We start from the raw sequence: 23,836 nt of genomic DNA on the forward strand, positions 1-23,836 counted from the left end.
GTCTCCACAGTCATCATAATGTTGAAGAGAGGCTTTTGCGTGTGCAGGAGACAAAAAAATAATCTGTGCCTCTACCAGAGCAGCTGTTCCCATGTCCACAGATTTTTGAGTTTTGTCAAGGACAATTGTAAAGGTCTTCCATGAATCCAGGATCAGGAACTAAGCACAGCACAGGCAACTTGATCCATAGGCATTATTCCTGTGCAGATAGAGACTTGCACCAGGGAGGGGATTGCCCATCATTTTAAAGAGGCGGGCCAGCTGACCGGTGGGAGTAGTCATCCCTCTGGCCAGTCATCTGAAAATAAGGTAAGGGGGAGGTAGTCAGAAGCATGGGGAGAGGATTGCATGGCAGTGGTAGAGTGTGGGAAACTCCCTCACTGCCGAGGGGAATTGGGTGGGAGAGATTGGGCAACTCTCCCACTGCTGAGTGCCCCCAGCTGGTTATGGCGGGGATTAACTATGTAACAAAAAAGGAAGGAGGGGTCCAACCTTGTCTGCAGAAAAAACCAACCAGGAACAAACAAAAACAAACTGCAGATGTGTACAAGATGCAGGCAGAATTTATTGTGTCCAATATGCCGAGAATCTCCAACTTTGTGAGACGCTTTACAGGAGTTGGCGATTCTAGGCGTATTGGACCTTTTGGTTTATGACTTTGTGAGACGCTTTACATGAGTTGGCGATTCTCGGCGTATTGGACCTTTTGGTTTATGATTTTTTATGGCATATTTTTCAAACCTTTTTGCATATTGGACCCCTGATGAAGGTTTGTCCGAAACACGGACCGTGTCGGGTCCCTTGTTTGGTAAAAAGGTTTTTATAAATTTATGTTTGTCACAATAAATTCTGCCTGCATCTTGTACACATCTAGGGATTAACTATGTTGCAGATGCCTTGTATGACATCATTAAAATCCTGAGTATGGTCTCGGCTTATTCCATCCTCCAAGAAGTCCCAATGATGTCAGGATGGTAGCCAGCTTCCTGAGGATAGGAGGAAGGCTAAAGGAAATCTAGGAGGCATGGGCATAGATCAACTTAGACTGATGGATCCTGGACATTCGGGAAAGATACCAGCTCAAATTCAACTGTTCCTTGAGGGATTGTTTTGTGGATTTGATGTCCAGAGAAGGCAGCCAAGATCCTAGCAACAGCACACAGACTCAGCCATTCAAGCCATAGAACCTGTTCTGCCTGTGGAATCGGACTTAGGCAGATATTCTGTATACTTCATAGTGTCTAAGAAAAGACTCAGAAGACTGGAGGTCAATCCTGGATCTGAAGTCTGTCATCGAGGCCTTGAGGGTGCCACGGTTCCACATGGAGACAGTATGATCAGTCATTGCAGCAGTCGCACCAGGAGAGTTTCTGGCCTCTTTAGGTTTGACAGAGGCCTACCTGCTTATTCTGATTTATCCAAAACACAAAATTCTTAAGATTCCATGTTCTGGGGAGCCACTTCAAGTTCTCCAGCCTACCCCTTGGGCTGGCAGCGGCACCTTGCACCTTCACCAAGATAATGGTGGCGGCAGTGACTCATCTCAGAAAGAAGGGAATTCAGGTGCACCCCTACTTGGAGACGATTGGCTGATCAGGGCCACGTCCAAAAAGAAAGGGGAACAAGCAGTAACTCAAGTACTGTAGCATTTGCAGGATCTGGGCTGGGATTGTCAACTTCCACAAGAGTCACCTAGAACTGGTTCAGAAATTGGAGTACCTGGGAGTGTGCTTCAACATGATGGAGGGCCATGTCTTTCTTCCCAAAACGCACACATGAAAGCCGACAAGGCAAATCGTAGACTTCTTGGCAATGTCTGCTTCGACACGTGGCACTACCTCCAGATTCTGGGCTCCATGACAGTGACCATAGAGATGGTTCCTTGGGAAAGGGCAAATGTGCATCTGCTCCAGCATGATTTGTTGTCCCGCTCGTCTCAGAAGGATATGCTCCAGAAGCCTCTGGCATAGTCGATAGAAGTCCAGTGGAGTTTGAGTTGACCAAGGCCAGAGTTCCGCTCTGAATCTCCTTTTGGATTCTTTTGATGACCGATGCCAGTCTCTATGGCTGGGGAGGGCATTGCCTAGGGCAGTCCATGACCCCGTCGCAGATGAAGTGGTCCATAAACCGTTTGGAGTTATGGGCCATTCGGTTAGCCTGATGCTGGAGAAGACCATGGAAGACAAAGCGGTCTATGTTTTCTCAGGCAATGCCACAGCTGTGACTTAAACAGGGAGGCACCAGGATGCTCCTCTAAATCTGGAGGCCAAGCTGATGTTCCAGTGGAGGAGCACCATCTACAAGCAATATTGGCATCATAAGGGAGTAAACAATGTACATGCCGACTATCTCAGCAGAAAAACTTTACACCTGAGGGAGTGGTCACTGTCTCAAAGGGCATGTGACTGCCTAGTAGGGCGCTGGGGGCATTGACGGACAAGAAAGTGGATTGATTTTTCAGCAGAAGATTTGAGACAGAAAGTGAGGACCTAGACGCCTTAGTCCAGGTGTGGCAGCGCAGGATCTGCTGTATGTATTTCCTCCGTGGCCCATGATAGGCCAAGACATTTGTCGGATAGCAAGCATTCAAGAACTGGTAAGCTTGTTGGCTCCAGATTTGCCTCACCATCCATGATATAGGGACTTAGTGCACCTTCAAAAGAACAAATATCTCAGGCTACCAGTGCACGTGGATCTATCTCAAGGTCCAGTTGCTATAGAGAATCCAAAATGTTTGGTCTTACAGTGTGATTCTTGAGCACAAAACCCTAGTGTGGAAACTCTGGAGATGGTTATTACTACCCTCCTCAGGGCAAAGCTACCATCAACCATCGCAGCATACTCTAAGGCCTGGAGATTGTTTCAGTAGTGGTGCGCTAAGGATCATGTAAATCCTGTGCATGAGCTGGTGTTGATAGTGTTAGCTTTTCTTCAGGCTGGTCTGGAAAAGGGTCTGGCAGTGGGGTCCTATAAGGTTAATGCATGATTTTGGTAAGTGGTTTCAGTTTGTTCACCCATACCTCCTCCTTCTTGTTTTCTGTGTTAGTGCTGTTTGATTGCTTTGGTACTAACTGAAGGGGGTCTAGAACACCGGAGAAGGAGGTAGAGCTGAAGATTGTAAATTTCATGCTCCTGCAGTCAACTTGCGAGTATGGGATATTCACCTTTTGTCAGGACTCATATGCCGTGTTAACAGAAGGAAGATTATCAAGGTAAGAACCTAAGGTAAGAATCTTGCCATGATTGTCACTTGAATATGTTCTTGCAGTATTTCTCCGTCACTAGAATGTAGTGTTTACAATGTTACTTGGATTATTTTTGTTAAGAATGTACAGTATCTGTGAAGTATGGATATTTTCCTTAATATTTATCATGTTTGATTCAGTGTTGGATGCCCAGAAGGTTAAATCGGCTCTTAATGGTGCAGACATATATGCTGGTTGTTGTACACTCAAGATTGAATATGCAAGGGTAAGGCTAATGCATTGTATTTTTGTTAAATTTACTTTTATATATCTGATGTATTTCAAACTAACATTATTCATATCTTGATAGCCAACTCGCCTTAATGTCATTCGGAATGATAGTGACAGTTGGGACTATACTAAACCGTACTTGGGCAGAAGAGGTAAGCTTTTTATGGGAATTTCGTTAGCTATTTAACTATACAATTAAAGTAGTCACATGATTAGGTTTTTTTTGGTTTTTTTTGTAATCAGCCATACCTATAGAATAAATTTTTTGGTCAAAGTTCTGTGGCAGAATCTTCATGTGTAATTCACAGAAATAAAACACTTTAGTTCCCTCTACTGTGGTGAACTGAGCTATTTAATTCATCAAGGAGGCCACACATAACAGGCATGCTCACAGCACATGGACTTGCAGTGCTCACTCTGGATGAGAGGAGTCTGATGTCAAAGTATTCATTGCAAACAACAAACTTGCACGCTGAAACTTCATGGAAACGACTATTTGTAAATCCTAAAGTTTGGACAAGGCATTAAGAAGGCTAGAGGAGGACTCCAGCAGGCTGACTCTACACTTCATCATGCACCACATCGGCATCAGCAAAAGAGCTTTCTGAAAAAGCCTCACTCGCAACCCATCTTGTCTGCATACAGCATGCATCATCATCATAAGTTTGTAAAAGAGGACACTTAAAAGTACTTCAGATTTGAATGGGATGAATTCCTTACTAGACTGTATCCATTTATCCAAGATGGATGTGTACATTGTAATTGATTTTGTATCAATATATCATTTAATTGAAATGTTCAGTTGAGCAGTGTACCTAATTGTCATATTGCAAATAAAATGAAACAAATTATCTGTAGACGATGGGGCATAATAAGTTTGGCTGTAATGTATGGACTTGGTTCCAATAGAAAGTCAGTTACTTTGTTAACCACTGAGGGGCAGACATTGAGTCATGCATAGATGGTGCTAGGGCATTTGGATTTTTATTGATAGGATTTTCTCAGAGTAAAACCATACCAACTGATTTGAACACTTGTAATATCTTATATTTGAGAGCTCTATTCTTTTAAAGCCAAGCCTCCCAAATTTAAATTTGGCAACAAAATATTTTATAACTACCCCATTCACTTAATGTGCTAGTTTTTTGCTCTTACAGGAGTGAGGAGATAATAATAATGGTTAGGGTGTTAGCTTATTATGGACAGATGAGCTACACACACATATTGAGCTTTTGAATCAAAGGTATTCTCAGAATACAGAGAACAGCAGAATCCTAAGAGAGTATACACTCAGAAATTTACTATGCTTGTATGAATATTGGGTTCAACTAGTATTTTTGCCAGTGTTTATTCCAAGGTTTTACATTTTACAAAATGAGCCATCAGTGTCACAGATTTAAGTCAAACTGTGATCTAGTAAAAAGTTAGTGATAACAATATTAGCTAATAGTTCAGATGTCACTTATTTGACATTTTTGGCCATACTTTAACAGTTTCAAACTTTAATATTAATCGTTAAATAATTAGCAGTAGAATGATTGCAGTATTCAGCACTACTAGCTTTAGTATTTTTTCCTTTCTCCACAATTTTCATCTCCATACTGATTTAGCATTCACTTTGAAGATATAATAACATTGTTTAGTAACAGTGGTAGATTTATTGCTATAAATACCAAGGAGAAGGGGCGTCTACAGCTTTTATGCTGTTTGAAGACCTTGGCTTTTCATGCAACTTTCCAATGAAATGAGAATATCTGTTGCATAGAAAGATGTTCACTTAATTTCAACTTCAATTTAAATTCCCTAATACTGTAGACATCCCCTGTACCCTTTCATACACTTTTCTATAAAACTGAATGACGCTGCTTATGCAGTTTTACTGAGCCCTTTATTTGCTTTGTAGCTACAACACATGGAGTTTGCTAAAACAACTCCCTTTATTAACCATGGAGTGGTTTTGAAGGCAGTGGCCCCTTTTACTGTTAAAATCATATTGGGAATAAGTAATACTGTTCTTAACTACTTCCCACCAAATGCTCTCCATGTATGCATGTGTACAATTCATTTGTATCTGTACCTGTGTTATACTCTGTGATTACTGATTGTGAAACCATGTAATACAGGTTGTTGTTCGCTTATGCTGAAACTTCTTGAAAGGAGCCCTCTTTGAAAATGTGTTGCTGGTGAAGCTAATAGTATGATTCAGGTACTGTCTTTAAAAAAGTACTGCACTTCCAATATTTTAAAACTGTGTATGGGTAAATCCTAATATATAGTGCTGCTTGTAGTATTTTGTGGTATATGGCTATAAAAGCTAGTTTTCCTTTAACTTATATTGTGTGTATATATACTGATTTTTGCGTTGGCAAAAAATGTTAGTGTTTAGTAGCTTTAGTTTATATAGATTAATGTATTTTTAACTTCTGGTATTTTCAGCTGCCATGCATTTATGATTTCTTGGGAACTTTAACATTTTTTTAACTTTATTCTCTTCATAGAGCTTTGACTTTTCATATTTCATGTACACTGATATTTACCAGAAAAATCCTTCTGAAAAAAGTGGACATGCTAACAGATGTTGGATTAATGTGTATCTTATTTTTGCCCCTTAAACTTTACCAGCAATATATACCAGTCTGATTTTACTGTAAATATTACCTACTTACAGGTTCTGCCAGATTCCATTATCATTTTTTCCTACATTGATCAGAGTGGCCAGTAGGGACTAGAAGCTATGCGAAGTCACACATTTGGGGAAAGGAATTAGGCAATAGCACTAGGTCATTTGCTGAGAGACATTTTCACAGTATTTAAGCTTATAATGTATGTGATGTAATTAACCTATTTATCAATATGATAAGCTTAAGAGAAGAAATATGCCTGCAGTTTGAAATAATGCTTTTTTGTTGCCTCATTATTTTAGAACGAGGAAAAGGTCGTCAGAGGCATGCCATTTTGGGAGACCATCCTTCCTCATATAGGCAGGATGGATATGGTAAGTTGTCACGTAAGTTGCTAAAGGCATATGCAGAGACTAGGATGTTAAATTGGTGCATTGTGATCATTAAATCATCTGTGCTATAAAATGAAATGTTTGGGTTTCTTGTATGTTGCTGTTATCTGTTCCTATAGCTTCATACTTTTAACTTTAGTGAAAAAGAAAATACTTTCCATTTTTTTATCTTGCCCAAAATAGAGTATCAATTTCTAGAGTTGCATATAAACTTTTCACTCACTTTTCAACAAGTCAGAGATTGAAACTATAATGAAGCAAAACCTTGAGAAAACAATTTGAAAAATGACATATTAAATTGGTGTTCAGTGATAAATTACTGTATATGGGTCCTTATAGCTACCAAGAATTGGGTTTAATTCCATTTTGACCATTTGTTACTTATATCTGCTGTAGATCCTCGGGTTCTGAAAAATTTACTGAATGTTCCTGTGATCATCTTTGATGCACTTTGTAGTATTTACTTTGTGCCATTTGAAATAGATTTCTTATGTAATTGTATCAGACTGATTCCAGACACACAGGTACCCTGACCTATGTGTTCTTTTCCCATTGTGCACAGACATATATGAAGACTTGGTGATAAAATAAATCTAGAATTGTTGCGGTATTACAAATGTTTACATTTCATTAAGGTAAACATACAGAAGCAGGTAAAATGACTTTAAAGATCAAATTAGTTGGCCAGCTTTGATTATTTGGATTGAACAATTTTGGTCTCTAGTATACTTTTTCTGAAGAAAAACAGTTCACCTGAGTTACGCTGCAGCATCTTAAAGTATGCTGTGCATCAAAAAGGCAGAATATTCTAAAGCACTAGGGGAATGGCAAAAGCCTTCCATTGCTATGAGCAGTAGTTCTATGTACAATGCCCCATATCTCCTCAGTTCGTCTTTAGTCCAGATCAGTCAAGTCCAGAACCTGTATATTGTGCTTGTCTGGCCAACAGACGGAGATGGCAACTAAAGACTTGTGGGCTGTGCCCTATAATGGCACTTTGCAGCCTCAAGTGGTCAGTATTTCTCTGTCTCCAGCAGATGATCATGGGCAGACCATGCAGCTCCTGAGCTTGTTGGCCATATTGTGTCTTCATTTATTTGTTAAAGCTCTAGTTAATTAAAGAAGACACAATATTCAAGAGACTAATAGAACTAAGGGGAAATCTCACAGGGGTCTGAAATCCCACCCTGCCCCCTTTTCCTTCTTGTGATCCGATTTGCCCGCTCTGTGTAAAGCCAGCTGAACACAAGACAGACCTGGAAATCTTTGAGTGACCAAGTATAAGTTTCTTCTGCCATCAGGGGAAACTCAGCTAAGCAGTTTTAAACTGACAACACTTCTTTCAGTACCTTGAAAGCCAAATCCCTGGCCTCTATTTTCAGAGCAGCTGGGTTGGAGATCATGGATGCTCTGATCAAACATATGTGACAATCTCTGGGGAAAAAGTGACTAAAGTCAACAGAATTTTTTTTTTTTTGTGAATTCCATTATAGCAAACAGTTTGTGAATACAGCATTCCAAACACCATCCTTCTATTTGGGGGAAAAAATAAGTTATAGAAGCTTAAACTAGGGAGTTGCACAGGAACTGAAATTTCACCCAACCTTACCCATCCCCACTAAGATCCATTCCATCCCAACAGGAGTCAATGCTATTTCTTATTCACCCACAGCCCTCAGTTTCCTACTGATCCCCCCAACACCTCTTATGGTTTTTTGCACTGTATTCACTGTTCAGCCAATGAATGTTCCAAGCCTCATTCTAGTGTTTGGCTGCCTCTTTGGGCATTCTAAGCCTCATTCTGGTGCTCCAGTTGCACCTCTTAGTGCGTTCCAAGCTTCACTCCAGCACTGCCAGAGATTTTGACTATACCCCATGGAATTGTTTAATCCCCATTCTGTTACATCCCTTCCGGAGTCAATACGACAAGTATTTTATCTCAACCCATGAACCGGGTCTTACAGAAAACCCACACACTCTTTTCCCTCTGCTCCTCCCAGTTATCTGAGAAGCACAGAGCCCCCTGCAGTTTTTATTTCTGCAAGCAAACAGTGCAGAAGTGTTTCTGATCTGCTTTGCTTCTTTTTCTTAAGTTTGTCCTTTTTTCAGTGGCTTCAGTGCCTTGAGACCCCTTTTGGAGGGGTTCTCTGCTTGGGAAAGGAAGTAGTTTCCACGGAACTGGACTGCAGTTTCACAGGACAAGCTTCGGGTGGACCTATGGAGCCATCCTGCTGTGTGCCACCTTCAAGGCTCGGAGTTCATTCCCTTGGGAGCTAGCTTGCCTCTTGACCTTGTCAGAGGCTTAAGCACATGCTTTATGTGCCCTGAGAAAGAGCCTTCGGGGTATTAGGGCACAGGCTGTATGACTGGTCAAGAGTACAACTCAAGCGGGAGCTTCGGAGTCCATGTGCAGAACTGTTCAGTTGCTGGAATTACTAGGGTTCATAATAAAACTACCCTAAGTCCTACCTGCTTCCTGTTCAGCAATCATAGGGGCCTAGACTTACCTGTCCCGTGTGAGAGCAGAGATTTTGGTAACTCAAGCTTCAAGTGCAAACAAGCAAGCAGGTCACAGCTTGGCATATGTTGAGATTAACGGGCCACATAGACTCCACAGTGCATGTCACTCCCATGGCATGTCTCCGTTTGAGAGAAGCTCAGTGTATCTTTTCTTCCCAGTGGTCTCAAGCTACTGGGAACCTAGCGGATCTCATCTGTCAGAGTTGAGCCAATCTTTTCTCTGGTAGAGCATTCGATCAATCTGACCCTTGGGATGGGGAGCTCATGTAGATGGGCTTTATACCCAGGAGAAATGATCAGCTCAGGAGATGGATCTCCATATCAACCTCCTGAAACTCAGGGCTATTTGGGACACTCTAAAGGCTGTTAGTGATCAGCTACAGAAATTGTTCTCATTTAAACGGACAACCAGGTTGCAGTGTTTTATATGAACAAGCAGGGGAGTATGGACTCCTACCCATTGTGGGGATATGTAAATAGGCTCTTCATGGAAGTTGTGGGGATAGGCTCTTGGTCTTCTTCACAGAGTGGTAAGACTTACCTTGCAGGAAAAGACAACAGCCTGGAAGACAAAGCAGGATTTTGTAACTGCACAAGTGGGTTACTCAACATGAACGTAGCCCACAAGATCTTCTTAGAGTGAGGCATCCCCTTAGTGGATCTTTTTGTCATACATCTCAGGAACAAGGTTCCCTTGTTCTGTTCAAGACTCAGATCACATAACAGATTAGCTTTGGGTGCCTTCCTTCTAAATTGGGGGACAGGTTTTCTGTATGTGTATTCTCCTATACCACTCATAGATAAGACCTTGCTGAAATTCAAGCAAGATCGCAGTACCGTGATCTTAATTATACCTTACTGGCCGAGGCAAAGCTGGTTACCTCTTTTTCTGGACTTAGCCTCTGAAGAACTGCAGAGATTATAAATACCAGAAGCAGTGAAAGTGTTTAGTGGAGTAATAGAAGACAGCCTCACCACAGTTGAAGTGGAGTTGGACCAGATATACTACCAGATCGACAAACTTAAAAGTGACAAATCCCCTGGACCAGATGGAATTCACCCGAGAGTTTTAAAGGAATTTAAGGTTGAAATCGGAGAGCTATTGCAAAAACTTGCCAATCTGACAATCAGAACTGGACAGATACCAGAGGACTGGAAGATAGCGAATGTCACGCCAATTTTCAAAAAAGGATCGAGAGGGGAACCGGGCAACTTCAGACCTGTGAGCCTTACGTTTGTCCCTGGAAAGATGGTTGAAGCACTGATCAAGGATAGCATAGTCCGGCACCTAGATACACACGATTTGATGAAACCCAGTCAGCATGGGTTCAGGAAAGGGAAATCATGTTTAACGAATTTACTTCAATTTTTTGAGACCGTGAACAAGCAAATTGATAGTGGAATGCCGGTGGACATAATATATTTGGACTTCCAGAAAGCATTCGACAAAGTTCCACATGAAAGACTTCTCAGGAAACTACAAAGCCATGGAATAGAGGGAGATATTCAAAGGTGGATAGGCAAATGGCTGGAAAACAGAAAGCAGAGAGTGGGCATAAATGGGAAGTTCTCAGACTGGGAGAAAGTGACTAGTGGTGTGCCCCAGGGCTCAGTGCTTGGGCCGATCCTATTTAATATTTATATCAATGACCTGGAAGATGGAATATCCAGTGAGATCATTAAGTTTGCAGACAACACAAAGCTATGCCGGGCAATCAGATCGCAGGAGGATAGCGAGGAACTCCAGAGCGACTTGTATCAGTTAGAGAAATGGGCAGAGCAATGGCAGATGAAGTTCAACGTGGAGAAATGCAAAGTAATGCATTTAGGTAGTAAGAATAAGGAACACGAGTATAGAATGTCAGGCGCAACTCTGGGTAAGAGCGAACAAGAAAAGGACCTGGGTGTACTGATAGATAGGACCCTGAAGCCGTCGGCACAATGCGCGGCAGCGGCAAAGAAAGCAAACAGAATGTTAGGCATGATAAAGAAAGGAATCACGAGTAGATCGGAGAAAGTCATAATGCCGCTTTATAGAGCAATGGTCAGACCACACTTGGAATACTGTGTCCAACATTGGTCTCCCAACCTAAAGAAGGATATAAAACTGCTGGAGATGGTGCAGAGACGAGCAACGAAGTTAATAAGAGGTATGGAGAACTTGGAATATGAGGAACGACTCAAGAAACTGGGACTGTTCTCCCTTGAGAAGAGGAGGCTGCGAGGGGACATGATCGAGACGTTCAAAATGCTGAAAGGCATCGATAAAATAGAGCAGGAAAATAAATTATTTACATTGTCCAACGCGACACGGACAAGAGGACATGGTTTGAAGCTAAGGGGGGACAAGTCCAGGACAAATGTCAGGAAGTTCTGCTTTACGCAGTGAGTGGTAGACGCCTGGAATGCTCTCCCAAAGGAGGTTATTAAGGAATCCACTGTGCTGGGATTCAAAGGCAAATTAGATGCACATCTCCTTACGAGAGGCATAGAGGGATATGGGTGACTAAAACTACATCAGGTGTATACCTGACTGGGCCTCCGCGTGTGCGGATCGCCGGACTCGATGGACCATGGGTCTGATCCGGAGATGGCAGTTCTTATGTTCTTATAATTTTTTCCAACCCTTCTTATGTAGAACAAGGGCTTTCTTCTGTATCCCAGACTCCATTCTCTGGCCATCAAGGCCTAGATGTTGAGAGCATAGAATTTGAATTCTTAGATCTGCCTAAGGGTGTCTCTTGAACCTTGCTCACTTCCAGGAAAGACTCCACCAAGAGGGGTTAAGTGGAAAGGGTTTGCCATCAAGTATGAGGGCAGGTTCCTGGATTCTTTCTCATGCCTTACACAAAAACTGCTTTATTATCTCCTGTATCTTTCTGAGTCTGGTTTAAAAACAACTCTGTAAGGATACACTTCAGTGCTTATCAGTGCTTATTATGTAGGAGGAAAGCCCATCTCTGTACAGCCTCTAGTTGTTTGGTTCATGAGAGGTTTGTTTGTTGATAAAGTCCACTATCAAACCTCATGTTTCTCAACATGCTTCTCACCCAGCTGATCAAGGCTTCATTTGGGTCACTTGATTCCTGTCATCTAAAGTTTTTGACATGGAAAATGATATTTCTGATGGCAGTCACTTCAGCTTGCATGGTTAGTGAACTTCAGGCATTAGTGGTGGACCCACCTTAATCAAATTTCACCACAACAGAGTAGTTCTCCACACTCGCCCAAAATTCCTGCCTAAGGTTGTGAAGGAGTTCCATCTTAACCAACCAATTGGTCATGCTGGCAAAAGCATACTTCAGACTTTAGACTGCAAGAGAGCCTTAGCTTTCTATCTGGATTGGACTAAAACCCATAAGTCCACCTAGCATTTTGTTTCTTGTGACCCAAACTGGTTGGTGTAGCCATTGGCAAATGCACAATTTCTAATTGGCTAACAGATTGCATCTCCTTTACTTATACCCAGACTGGGCTGACTCTAGGGGCTGATGTGAAGGCTAATAACGTCAGAGCCATTGCAATGTCAGTAGCCTACTTGAGGTCAGACTCCATAGAGGAGATTTACCAGGCTGCGATGTGGTCACCTGTCCACACATGCACATTCCACTATTGCCTTGAGCAAAATTCCCAACTTGACAACCAGTTCAGTCAGACAGTCCTGCAGAATTTGTTCGGTGTCTAGAATCCAACTGCACCCCCCTCCTCCCCCCCCACCCAGGCCTATTTTTTTATTCTGTTCCAAGCTGCATCTTCACATAAACATGTTTTATTTCTCAGGTTAATTATTATACAGGCCTTGATGTTTCGAGTCACTCTTGTCCTAGACTTGTCGTTTTCAGTGAGCCTGGTATTAGAACCAGTTATTAGTGAGCCAGTTATTAGAATAAGGGCCTGCTTGTCCTCGGAGAAAGCAAAGATACTTACCTGTAGCAGGTGTTCTCCAAGGACTAGTCTGTATGTGTGTTGTATTCTGTAAGCTAAGTTATGGAGCTAAGGGGCTGCCATGCGTCGGGCAGGAAGGCACCCATGCATGTGCAGTACAGCGCTGCTAGAAGCTTCTATGTAACTTTACTAACAAGCATCCTTGCCAGGCTTCGTCAGATGTGAGAACACCTGCTACAGGTAAATATCTTCACTATATCACAAGTTGTTGACTCCTATGGTAAAAGCCTAGTAAAAATTTGCCTTTTATTGTACCTGGATAACTCCTTTCCCCTCCCCTCAGTGTATATCGCCTATTCTCAAAATATCTAATTTTGGGGGGAAAAGGGATATGAAAATGTGCTTATGAAGTGCTTAAAGCTCCCAAAATTAGAAATCAACAGTGCTTATAGAATGACTGTGTCAACGTAAGACTCTAGGTAGTCTTTTGTTTCTAAGTGGAAGAGTTTTGCTGTATGGTGTGATGTGAGCTCTAGATCCCTTTTAATGACCCACACAAAACCTGTTTATATGAATGCCTTCTCTGTCTGTCTGGGTTATGCTTAAAAACTATTCTTGTACAATCCCACTGGAGGCTGAACTCGTGGGACAGCGTTTCAGAGCATCTATCAGACCTCGCTTTGGAGATGCAGCGCGCCAACAGTCTTCCAACTCTCGACCTTCTGTCCCTCCCAAGAGAAAATTCAGACGTCAGGTCTCTGGTCGGCCTTCCTTCCAGAATGGCTAAAGATAATTTAGGACCTAGAGGGTCCTAGAGGTACTCAGGGACGGTCTTCGACTACAGTTCTTCCAGCCACCGGCTGTCCTCTCCCAAGGGAAATCTGGACAGGGCTGGCAAGGTGCACGTTATGGTGCGCCAGTTACTGGATCTGGCGGCCACAGACCTGGCCCCAAGGGACAACTTGGGCTCCGGGAGATGCTCGATTTATTTCATTGTGCCAAAGAAAGATTCTGAAGATTGCAAACCAATTCTGGACCTGAAAGCAGTGAACGCATTCCTGCAAGTTCCGCGCTTCCGGATGGAAACGGTGTATTCTGTAATAGCAGCAGTAGTACCCGGGGAGTTTTTGGCTTTGCTCTCACTGAAGCGTACCTCCACATCCCGATATTTCCAGATCATCAAAGGTTCCTGAGGTTGGGAGTCATTTCCAATTCGCGGCGCTACCTTTCAGTTTGGCATCAGCACCCAGATCTTTCACTAAGATCATGGTGGTGGTGGCTGCCCATCTACAATCACTAGGTGTGCTCGTACATCTTTACCTCAACGACTGGCACATCAGAACTCCCTCGAGGGTGCAGGGCCGCTTGGCAGTTCACCAAGTGGTGTCTTTGCTGGAAAGTCTCGGATGGGTGATCAATCTGAAAAAGAGTCGCCTCGAGCCAACCCAGGACTTGGAGTACCTGGGAGTCCGGTTCCACACAGGACTGAACCAGATCTTTCTTCCAGAATCCAGAAAACTCAAACTCAGGAGTGCGATTCAGGACATGTTAGCGGTCCCAGCACCAACGGCCTGGCAGTACCTGCAGGTGTTGGATCTCATGGTGGTGACCATAGATGTGATTCCGTGGGCAAGAACTCGCCTATGTCCTTTTCAGTTTTCCCTTCTGACATGGTGGAATACCCCGCACTGGGGGTGAAGCTGCCTTAGTTGGCAGGGAGGGACAGAAGAGCGAGAGTTGAAAGGCTGTTGGTATGCTGCACCTCCAAAGCAAGGTCTGGAGGATGCTTCGAAATGCTATCCTGCGAGTTCAGCCTCCAGGGGATATTTACAAGAAGGAAGATTAGCAGAGGTAAGAAACCTAATCTTTCATTAAAGGATCACAGTGCAATTGACATATCACACCATCTAGAAGTGAAACTCATCTCTGTACAGTCCTTAATTGTTCAATTTATGTGGGACTTTCTTCTTTTGAAGCATTCCATCAGGCAATCCATTGTGTCTTGTAACATCAGCATTAGAGAATGACACTGTGACTGTTTCCCTCAGCTAGGAATAGGGTGAAAAATTGATTGGTTGCCACGGGTAAGGGGACAAGGCTTTTCATCACCCTGTGGAGCAGTGAATGGCCTTGTCTCCGCAGATCTGTCACAAGTCGCCTCCCTTCTCACCCCTCCTGGTCAGCAGACCCCCTCGCAATCGCAAATCCAGCAGCTACCCCTCTTGAGTCTAGAAATCCCCCTCCCTCTCTCCCTATTGTGGGTCTAACAACACCTCTCCCTCGCACCTTCACTCCCTCGCTCCCGATCGCAGATACCGGGTGGGGGGGGGAGAACCCTGCGACTTCCCCATCTGCCCCTTTGTGCCTCCTGGGCAGGGCCCACCATCCTCTTACGGTAGAAGCATTGCAGGGCTGCTCCAGAACCTTCTTCCCACCAAGTCCCTCCGTCCGATGTAACTTTTGGTTTCACTATGCTGCTGGACTTGCGAGGCGGTGCTGCTGCTGCACCCCTGAAGGGGGAGGGGGTTGCTTGGGCTGCTGAACCTGCTGGGGCTGAAGGAAAGGGAGACAGTTGCTGGATCTGGTCTGGGGATTGATGGGAGAAGGGAAACAAGCGCTGGGCCCATGTGGTGGGTGGAGTGGAGCTGAAGGGAAGGGAGAGGTACCAAACCTACACCTGGGCACTGAAGGGAGGGGATGGAGGTGTTGGACCCATGGCAAGGGTGCTAGAGGGAAGGGAGAGAGGTGCAGGACCTACAGGGAGGAAGAGAGAGAAGGAAATAGAAAGATAAAAGCTGAACCAAGGTGATGAAGGAAGAGTGAAATATTTGTCATAGCGGAGGGAAGGAGGAAAGAGAGTGCGAGACACATGGTGTAAGGGAGTAAGAGAGAGGAGAAGCTAGACACAGGGAGATATACAAAAAGGGGGGGATGGGGGGCATGGATGGGGAGCATAGGAACAGGGACAAAAAGGGAAATGCTGCGTGGGGGTGGTATATGAACACAGGGATAATGCTGGACATGGAAGGGTATTTAGACAGAGAGAAGATGTCTAGACATAGGGGAGAATAAGAACGCAGAAGGAAGATGCTGGACAGGGTGACACAGGGATATAAAGGAGTGATACTGTACACAGGAGGAGAGGATCATAGAATAGTGAGATAATGAAGGCAGAAAGTTGGGCACATGGGAAATACTAGAAAGGGACATATAGGAGACATAGAGAAGGGAGATGTTGAGCATGGGGAACAATACATAAACAGAGATAGAAGAAATGTCAAATGGTCAGGAGACCCTGGCAAGTGAGTTAAGAGAAGACAAAAGAAAACAGAGACCAGCACCTGAGACCAACATGATTTGAAGAATAAAATGACAAGACATCAAAAGATGGTGTTAAACATAACTGGGGACTGCAAAGCCCAGGCCATTCTTCTTTAGCTTCCAGCTGGCATAGAGCTCTCTCTGACCAGGGGGCAGTTGTACTCCCCTAACACTATTCCTATCGTGTGTGGCAGCGGTATTCTGTTAACATGATTTTTCTGTGTAGCATTCTGTAATAATTTGGCTTAATCAGTTTTCTCGATAGTGGAGGGGATATTTGGAGAGGGGAGGGGAGACAGGGGTTTTGTTGATCCTTGCTCTGTGTTATTTGTGTTTATAAAATGACAATTGTACAGAATATCATTTTTTGTATATTTCAATAAAAAAAAGTTCGATATAAAATCAACTATTTGAGGCTTGTGTGGATGGAATCAGATAGTTTGTGAGTACTGAGCTCACGGAGACAAATTTTTTCCCTGTGTCATTCTCTAATTTCTAAGTACCTATCTTACTTTTTAATTTTAATTGTTATTGTTACTGGTTACTTTACCCTGGTTAATCTGACTCTGCATCTTCGCTGTAAAAGTCTCTTCTCCTGTAAACCGCTCTGAACTGTTTTGTGGTATTGCGGTATACAAAAATAAAGTTATTATTATTTATTAATCAGCATAGGTGTAACCCAACTGATGAAAGCTCCTTTCAAGCAACTACACTCCTTTTGTGTTGAAACATCTAATCTGGAGCATCTTATTTTGGTATTGATCACTTCTGCATAGTTATTAAGCTCCAGGCTTTAGTGATTGTTGCTGAAAAAACTGTGTAGAGTGGATTAGAGTGGTTGTGGATATGCATTCAAAGTTCCTTTCTAAGGAGGTGGCGGTTGTCTGCCTTAATCATTCTACCAGTATTTTTCATAAATCACATGTTAGAATAGTGAAGAGCCTCAGTCTTCTACAGGTACAAGATCTTTTATTCAAAATTCCAAAAACCAAAATAGCAAAGAGAGCTGCAGATTCCACAGGGTGACAGTGAGAAGCAGAAATGGCAGCGTTTATCTCTGTCAATAGCACAGAAAATTTGAGTTTGAAGTGTTTACCTTATTTTGAAATAAAAAAAAGTTTGGTCTTATGGTCTGACTTTTTCTGACTTAACATTAATAATAACAATTATTTTATATACCGCAGGACCGTGAAGTTCTATGCGGTTTACAATGATTAAAGATGTTACAAATGAGTGGAATCAACAAAGTATAGATTTGGTGATTGACAGTTCTAGAGATCATTTGTTGAGGACTAAGATTGTATAGGTTGGTTTCCTAAGTATTTCAGGAACAGATGTGTTTTTAGACGTTTCCTGAATTCTCTGTAGGTAGTAGGCACGAGTAATTGTTCTAGGTCTTTACCCCACAGTGCTGCTTGATGTGAGAAAAGATGTTGGTGATGACTTTTAAATTTACAACCTCTAACCGGTGGAGAAACAAAGTTTGGGTGTGAGCTTCGCCTATGTTTATTGGTTGTGAAAGAGAAAAGGTCTGTTATATATTTAGGGGCTAAGCCATAAAACAACCAAACTTGAATTTCACACGTGCCTCCATCGGCAGCCAGTGTAGAAGTTGATAGGAAGATGTTACGTGATCAAACTTCTTCAGTCCACAAAGTAGTCTAACCGCTGCATTTTGTATCAGTTGCAATCGCCGCATTTTCTTCTGGGGGAGTGTCAAGTACATAGAACATAGAAATAGACGGCAGATAAGGGCCCACGGCCCATCTAGTCTGCCCACCTTAATGTCCCTCCCCTACCTTTGCCCTGTTGACTCAGTATAAGGGATTGTACCAGAATTCGAAATGATGAGACATCGAAGTAAGCTCTGATAGACCGAAGCTTCCAGAGGGTGAGAAAGATTTTTCTAATCAAGGAGTCTACCTGGTCTTTCATGGTCAGGCTCTGGTCCGATGACGGAAAGCTGTCAGGGTTGACGGTCAGTCTAGAGGAGGTATGTAGGCAGATTGATAGGCTTAAGAGCGATAAATTCCCGGGACCAGATGGCATCCATCCGAGGGTCATCAAGGAACTGAAAGGGACCATAGCTGAACTGCTTCAACTAATAGCCAATCTGTCGATCAAATCGGGAAAGATTCCGGAAGACTGGAAGGTAGCGAATGTTACACTGATCTTCAAGAAAGATTCGAGGGGAGATCCGGGAAACTACAGACCAGTGAGTCTGACCTCTGTACTGGGAAAGATGGTAGAATCACTGATAAAGGACAGCATCATTGATCACCTTGACGGAAACGGGCTGATGAGGACCAGTCAGCACGGTTTTAGCAAAGGCAGATCGTGTTTGACGAACTTGCTGCACTTCTTTGAGGGAGTAAACAGACAGATAGACAAGGGCGATCCAGTCAACATTGTATATCTGGATTTTCAGAAGGCTTTCGACAAGGTTCCGCATGAACGACTACTTTGGAAAATTGCAAGTCATGGAATTGAGGGTGAAATACTCACGTGGATTAAAAACTGGCTGGAGCATAGGAAACAGAGAGTGGGGGTAAATGGACAATACTCGGACTGGAAGAGCGTCTTGGGGTGTCGCAGGGCTCGGTGCTTGGACCCGTGCTCTTTAACATCTTTATAAATGATCTGGACATAGGAACGACGAGCGAGGTGATTAAATTTGCGGATGATACGAAGTTATTCAGAGTAGTAAAGACGCAGGGGGATTGCGAAGATCTGCAACGTGACATAATCAAGCTCGAGGAATGGGCATCGACATGGCAGATGAGGTTCAACGTGGATAAGTGTAAAGTGATGCATGTCGGTAACAAAAATCTCATGCACGAATACAGGATATCCAGGGCGGTACTTGGAGAGACCTCCCAGGAAAGGGACTTGGGAGTTCTGATCGACAAGTCGATGAAGCCGTCCACACAATGTGCGGCGGCAGCAAAAAGGGCAAACAGAATGCTAGGAATGATAAAGAAGGGGATCACGAAAAGATCAGAGAAGGTTATCATGCCGCTGTACTGGGCCATGGTACGCTCTCACCTGGAGTACTGCGTCCAGCACTTGTCGCCGTACCTGAAGAAGGACACAGTACTACTCGAAAGGGTCCAGAGAAGAGCAACTAAGATGGTTAAGGGGCTGGAGGAGCTGCCGTACAGCGAAAGATTAGAGAAACTGGGCCTCTTCTCTCTCGAACAGAGAAGATTGAGAGGGGACATGATCGAAACATTCAAGGTACTGAAGGGGATAGACTTAGTAGATAAGGACAGGTTGTTCACCCTCTCCAAGGTAGGGAGAACAAGAGGGCACTCTCTAAAGTTGAAAGGGGATAGATTCCGTACAAACGTAAGGAAGTTCTTCTTCACCCAGGGAGTGGTAGAAAGCTGGAACGCCCTTCCAGAGCCTTCCAGAGGCTGTTATAGGGGAAAACACCCTCCAAGGATTCAAGACAAAGTTAGACAAGTTTCTGTTGAACAAGAATGTGCGCTGGTAGGGCTAGTCTCAGTTAGGGTGCTGGTCTTAGACCAGAGGGCCGCCACGTGAGCGGACTGCAGGGCATGATGGACCACTGGTCTGACTCAGCAATGGCAATTCTTATGTTCATATGTTCTAACAAAGGTTATTAATGCACAATGATGCTTTAGTGTCAAGTGGGTGTGGCGTTGCTATGAAAAATTCCAAAATCTGAAAAATCCCCAAAACAGAAATATGCTTGGTTCCAAGGATATTGGATCTTGTACCTGTACTTGAATGGACTAAATTCCTTTAAAAGTCTACCCAACTTTTTGTTTCTTTTGATCTTAATAAACCTGGAATCACTGTTGTCAAGCATACATACATCTCCTTCACTATTCCCCCCAGAAGGCCAGAACCTGAAGCATTATATCCGGCTATAATGTTGGATGCCTTGTTCCATCCTAAGGAATATCTCTTTGAGGCTTATTTTTGAACTCCATCTCCTATAGACCCATTTTCTATGATTTTCTGTAACTGGTTGATTATACACATGCATTCTAAGTTTTGAGTGCAGAATATCTCATTCTCTAGTAAGAAAAATTGGATAACTTCATTATTACATTAAAATACATTGTAGTACATTGGAAAATAGTTTATTCCCTGCATATTTGGGATCGGGTGAGTGAGTAATCACTTTTATTTTATTGTATTTCTTTTCTATTTTTATGCAGGATCTCAAGGCTCTCTATTACCTTTACCAAACCAGTACAGAATGGGATCAAGGGATGCACCAGAGCTGGTGGCTTACCCTTTACCCCAGGCTTCCTCTTCCTCATATATGCACAAGGGTTATCCTACAGGTGGCTCTGTTGCTATGGTTAGTGGACTGCATCTTTCAAAGATGAACTGCTCCAGGGTCTTTAATCTGTTCTGCCTCTATGGAAACATTGCAAAGGTAAAAAACTTGGAAATATTTTACATTTCTGTTGAGAAGTGAAAATGGACAACCATGTAATGTAGTTTAATAACAAAACAGTGGGTAGTACAATAGGTGTGGGTCACTTGTTTGCAAAGAATAAGCTTATTCTATATTCTATCTATATATGTGAAGAGTAATTTAATAACAGGATACCTGAGGTGGAGCCAAGTTTTCCTGTTTTGAGGCACTGTAAAGAGAGGGATCTATATGTCCTTATAAAATACTAAAACAAAATCTGCTGGAATTGTAGCTTCTAGTGCAACAGACACTCCATTCCTGAATGTGTAGGTAGTCTATCCCTCGTCACGAGAATTCTTGTAGGAAGCTTCATTAACATTCTTTTGCTCCACCTTTCATTCTTCTGAGCTGTCCTCCAATTCCTTAGTTATCTCTCTACAAGCGAGATGGTAAGAGGTTGTCTCTTGTGCTCATGTTTCTTTTCATTTAAATTCAGTCTTTCTTGTACAACCCCACTCTATTCCTGAACACTTGGGTAGTCAATCCCTTACTTCATCTAAGCTAAGTGAAGATCATTTTTAGATTTGTAGTCTTGACACCTAATGTTTGCTTAACAATATATATTTAAAGAGAGAGAAAAAAATCTATAAGCATAATATAGAAAAATATATAGTATAAATCAAAGATAAAATATATCTATCAGAGGAAAAGACCTATTTCAACGATTGTGAAAAAACATACACTATGACTGTGAGCTCCACCAGGGGGGCTATTACTCCCCAATAGAGCTCCACTTCTCTGAGCGCATGGAAGTATCATCAATCATTGATTAAGTCTTTTTTTTGGATAATTTGATATGTTGGAGTGAGTTTTTGGTTTACAGTATTTATCTTTCTCATCTCCTCCACTGTTGGAGTCATAGCATCCATTCAGCATAAAATCAAAATAAAATACCAGCCTGACAAAAATAGCAGCACCAATCACTTCTCCTATACCAAAAATCAATCTCAAGCAACCTAATACAACTCAGGTTTTCAACGACTTAACATATGGGTTGCATTTTGCTAGCTCTGTTCCAGTTGTCGTGTAATTTAACAATTGCCTTTTAATTTTTGTTTCACCCTCTATATTAAACTGTAGCTTCCAGTGATAACTATTTTATGCATGAATCTTTTCCTGTGAAATTCACACTCAAGAAATGAGAGTAACATCTGGTGGTTTTTCTAGAAACTGTAAAAACATGATTCTTTTAATTTGGCTTTTAATTTTTTATGTGTTTGTTTTACTCTATAACATTTATTTTCTTATTTTTATTCTGCATTTGAGATACAAGTATTCTGGTGTTGCTCTGATCCTTTATAAACAGGGTGATTCATAAATTTGAGTCGATGCATAACTTGGATACATGTTGCCAATTTCATTATTGATGAAGGATAAAGGGATTTTTTTAGTGCTTTAGCAGGACAACCTGGAGCATAGGACAGTATAGAAAGGCCCAAAGTTTTTCAGAAATTAGTTGGCCAACAGTTCAGAAGGATAGCCAGGTAGCCATGTATTGTATCAATTAGAGGCAGATCACAACCAGGTTTTAAAGTTTCAGCCAATACCATATCTAGCCTGGCCCTGCCTCTGAACAGCACCTACTCCCTCTCTTTGCAACCAGACAGAAGGTCACTACAGCTGTTTTGACAGTGGAAATGGCAAAGGCAGGAGCAATTGGGTATCACTCTTGCTCCAGTTACGCCACTAGTAATTTTTAGCTGTACATCGCTTAGAATCTGGAGTAGGCGATTAATCAAATCTTATAATAAACTTGGAAACTTAGACTGTCTGGGAAGGAGGGGGCTTATGAGTGGATCTGGGAGGGAGAGGTGACAGGGCAGACACAGCTTCTCCAGGGAGAGGGAGAGAGAGACAGCCCAAATGTACAGTTTCAGTGCCAAAATCAAAATTCAGTCAAGCTGTACATTTGGCAAAGGAAGATATCTGGCGAGATGTATCCTTTAACTCAGGGGTGCCCACACTTTTTTGGCTTGCGAGCTACTTTTAAAATGACCAAGTCAAAATGATCTACCAACAATAAAATTTAAAAAAACACAAAGCACGCTGTACACAGAGAAAATGTTAATTATCATTTGTATTCGGGGGTTTTTTCAGAGGTCAAGGCAGATGACTTTAAAATATACAATGTCACCTCAGTAACAACTATACAAAAATAGACAAATATACCCCCTCCCCTTTTACTAAACCATGATAGTGGTTTTTAGTGCAGGGAGCTGCGCTGAATGCCCCTCATACCTCCCGACGCTAAAAACCACTATCGCGGTTTAGTAAAAGGGGGCCATAGTGCAAAATATAGACAGCAGATATAAATTCTCAAAACGTACACATTTTGATCACTAAATTGAAAATAAAATCATTTTTCCTACCTTTTTGTCTAGTGATTTTATGAGTCTCTAGTTGCACTTCCTTCTTCTGTAAATCCAATATTTATTTATTTCTGCCCCTCCCCTTTTCTTTCTGTCTTTCTTTCTCTCTTCCCCCTGCCCCCCTCTTTATTTCTGTCTTTCTCTTTCCCCTGCCCCCCCTGAAGCCATCACACTGATTTCTCCACTTCCCTGATTCTTTTTCTCTCTCCCTGCCCCCCGCCCCCAAGCCACCATGCCGATTTCCTTCCTCCCCGAGCCAGGCCCGGTGCGTACAAGTGCCAGGCCCACAAGCCTTCACCTTCGACGTCAATTCAGACATTGGAAAGGAAGTTCCAGGCCAACCAGGCAGCGATTGGCTGGCCCAGAATTTCCTCTTTGACATCAGAATTGACGTCGGAGGTGAAGTCTTATGGGTCCAGCGCTTGTACACGCCTGGCCTGGCTCGGGGAGGAAGGAAGAAGATCGCAAAGGCAATATGATTGACTGGTCGATCGCGATCAACCATTTAGGCACCCCTGCTTTAACTGTACGTGTGGTCTCTTAACTCAAGAGGCTGAGAATTTTTTTTTTTTTTTTTGTAAGTGAAGTACACATACACAATGGAACTTTTTGCCGCATCTCAGAAAATAAAAGTACAGTTATCTTCGACCCTCCTCTGTTTTAATTCTTCCTTTATAAGTCAATTTGATGAGTCAGTAGCAATAATGTACATAGTAATGCATGAAGTCTAGGTTCAATTGTTCCCAAACCTTTGCTACAGGAGGAGTGCATGCACCTTTTCAAAGAGAGGAATTCA

The 23,836-nt window shown here is 42.6% G+C and overlaps 1 protein-coding gene across 1 annotated transcript in view; it reads left to right on the forward strand.

Moving 5' to 3' along the window:
• The window catches only part of HNRNPLL (heterogeneous nuclear ribonucleoprotein L like), a 119,373-nt gene that overhangs the window by 52,219 nt on the left and 43,318 nt on the right, over positions 1-23,836 (forward strand). The window contains exons 5-8 of the mRNA XM_033937520.1: positions 3,375-3,471; positions 3,556-3,628; positions 6,400-6,471; positions 20,406-20,629. Coding sequence (XP_033793411.1) covers positions 3,375-3,471; positions 3,556-3,628; positions 6,400-6,471; positions 20,406-20,629 — 466 coding nt within the window. The remainder of the gene's footprint in view (positions 1-3,374; positions 3,472-3,555; positions 3,629-6,399; positions 6,472-20,405; positions 20,630-23,836) is intronic.

The sequence above is a fragment of the Geotrypetes seraphini genome, chromosome 3 (genome assembly GCF_902459505.1).
Source record: "Geotrypetes seraphini chromosome 3, aGeoSer1.1, whole genome shotgun sequence".
NCBI lineage: Eukaryota > Metazoa > Chordata > Amphibia > Gymnophiona > Dermophiidae > Geotrypetes > Geotrypetes seraphini.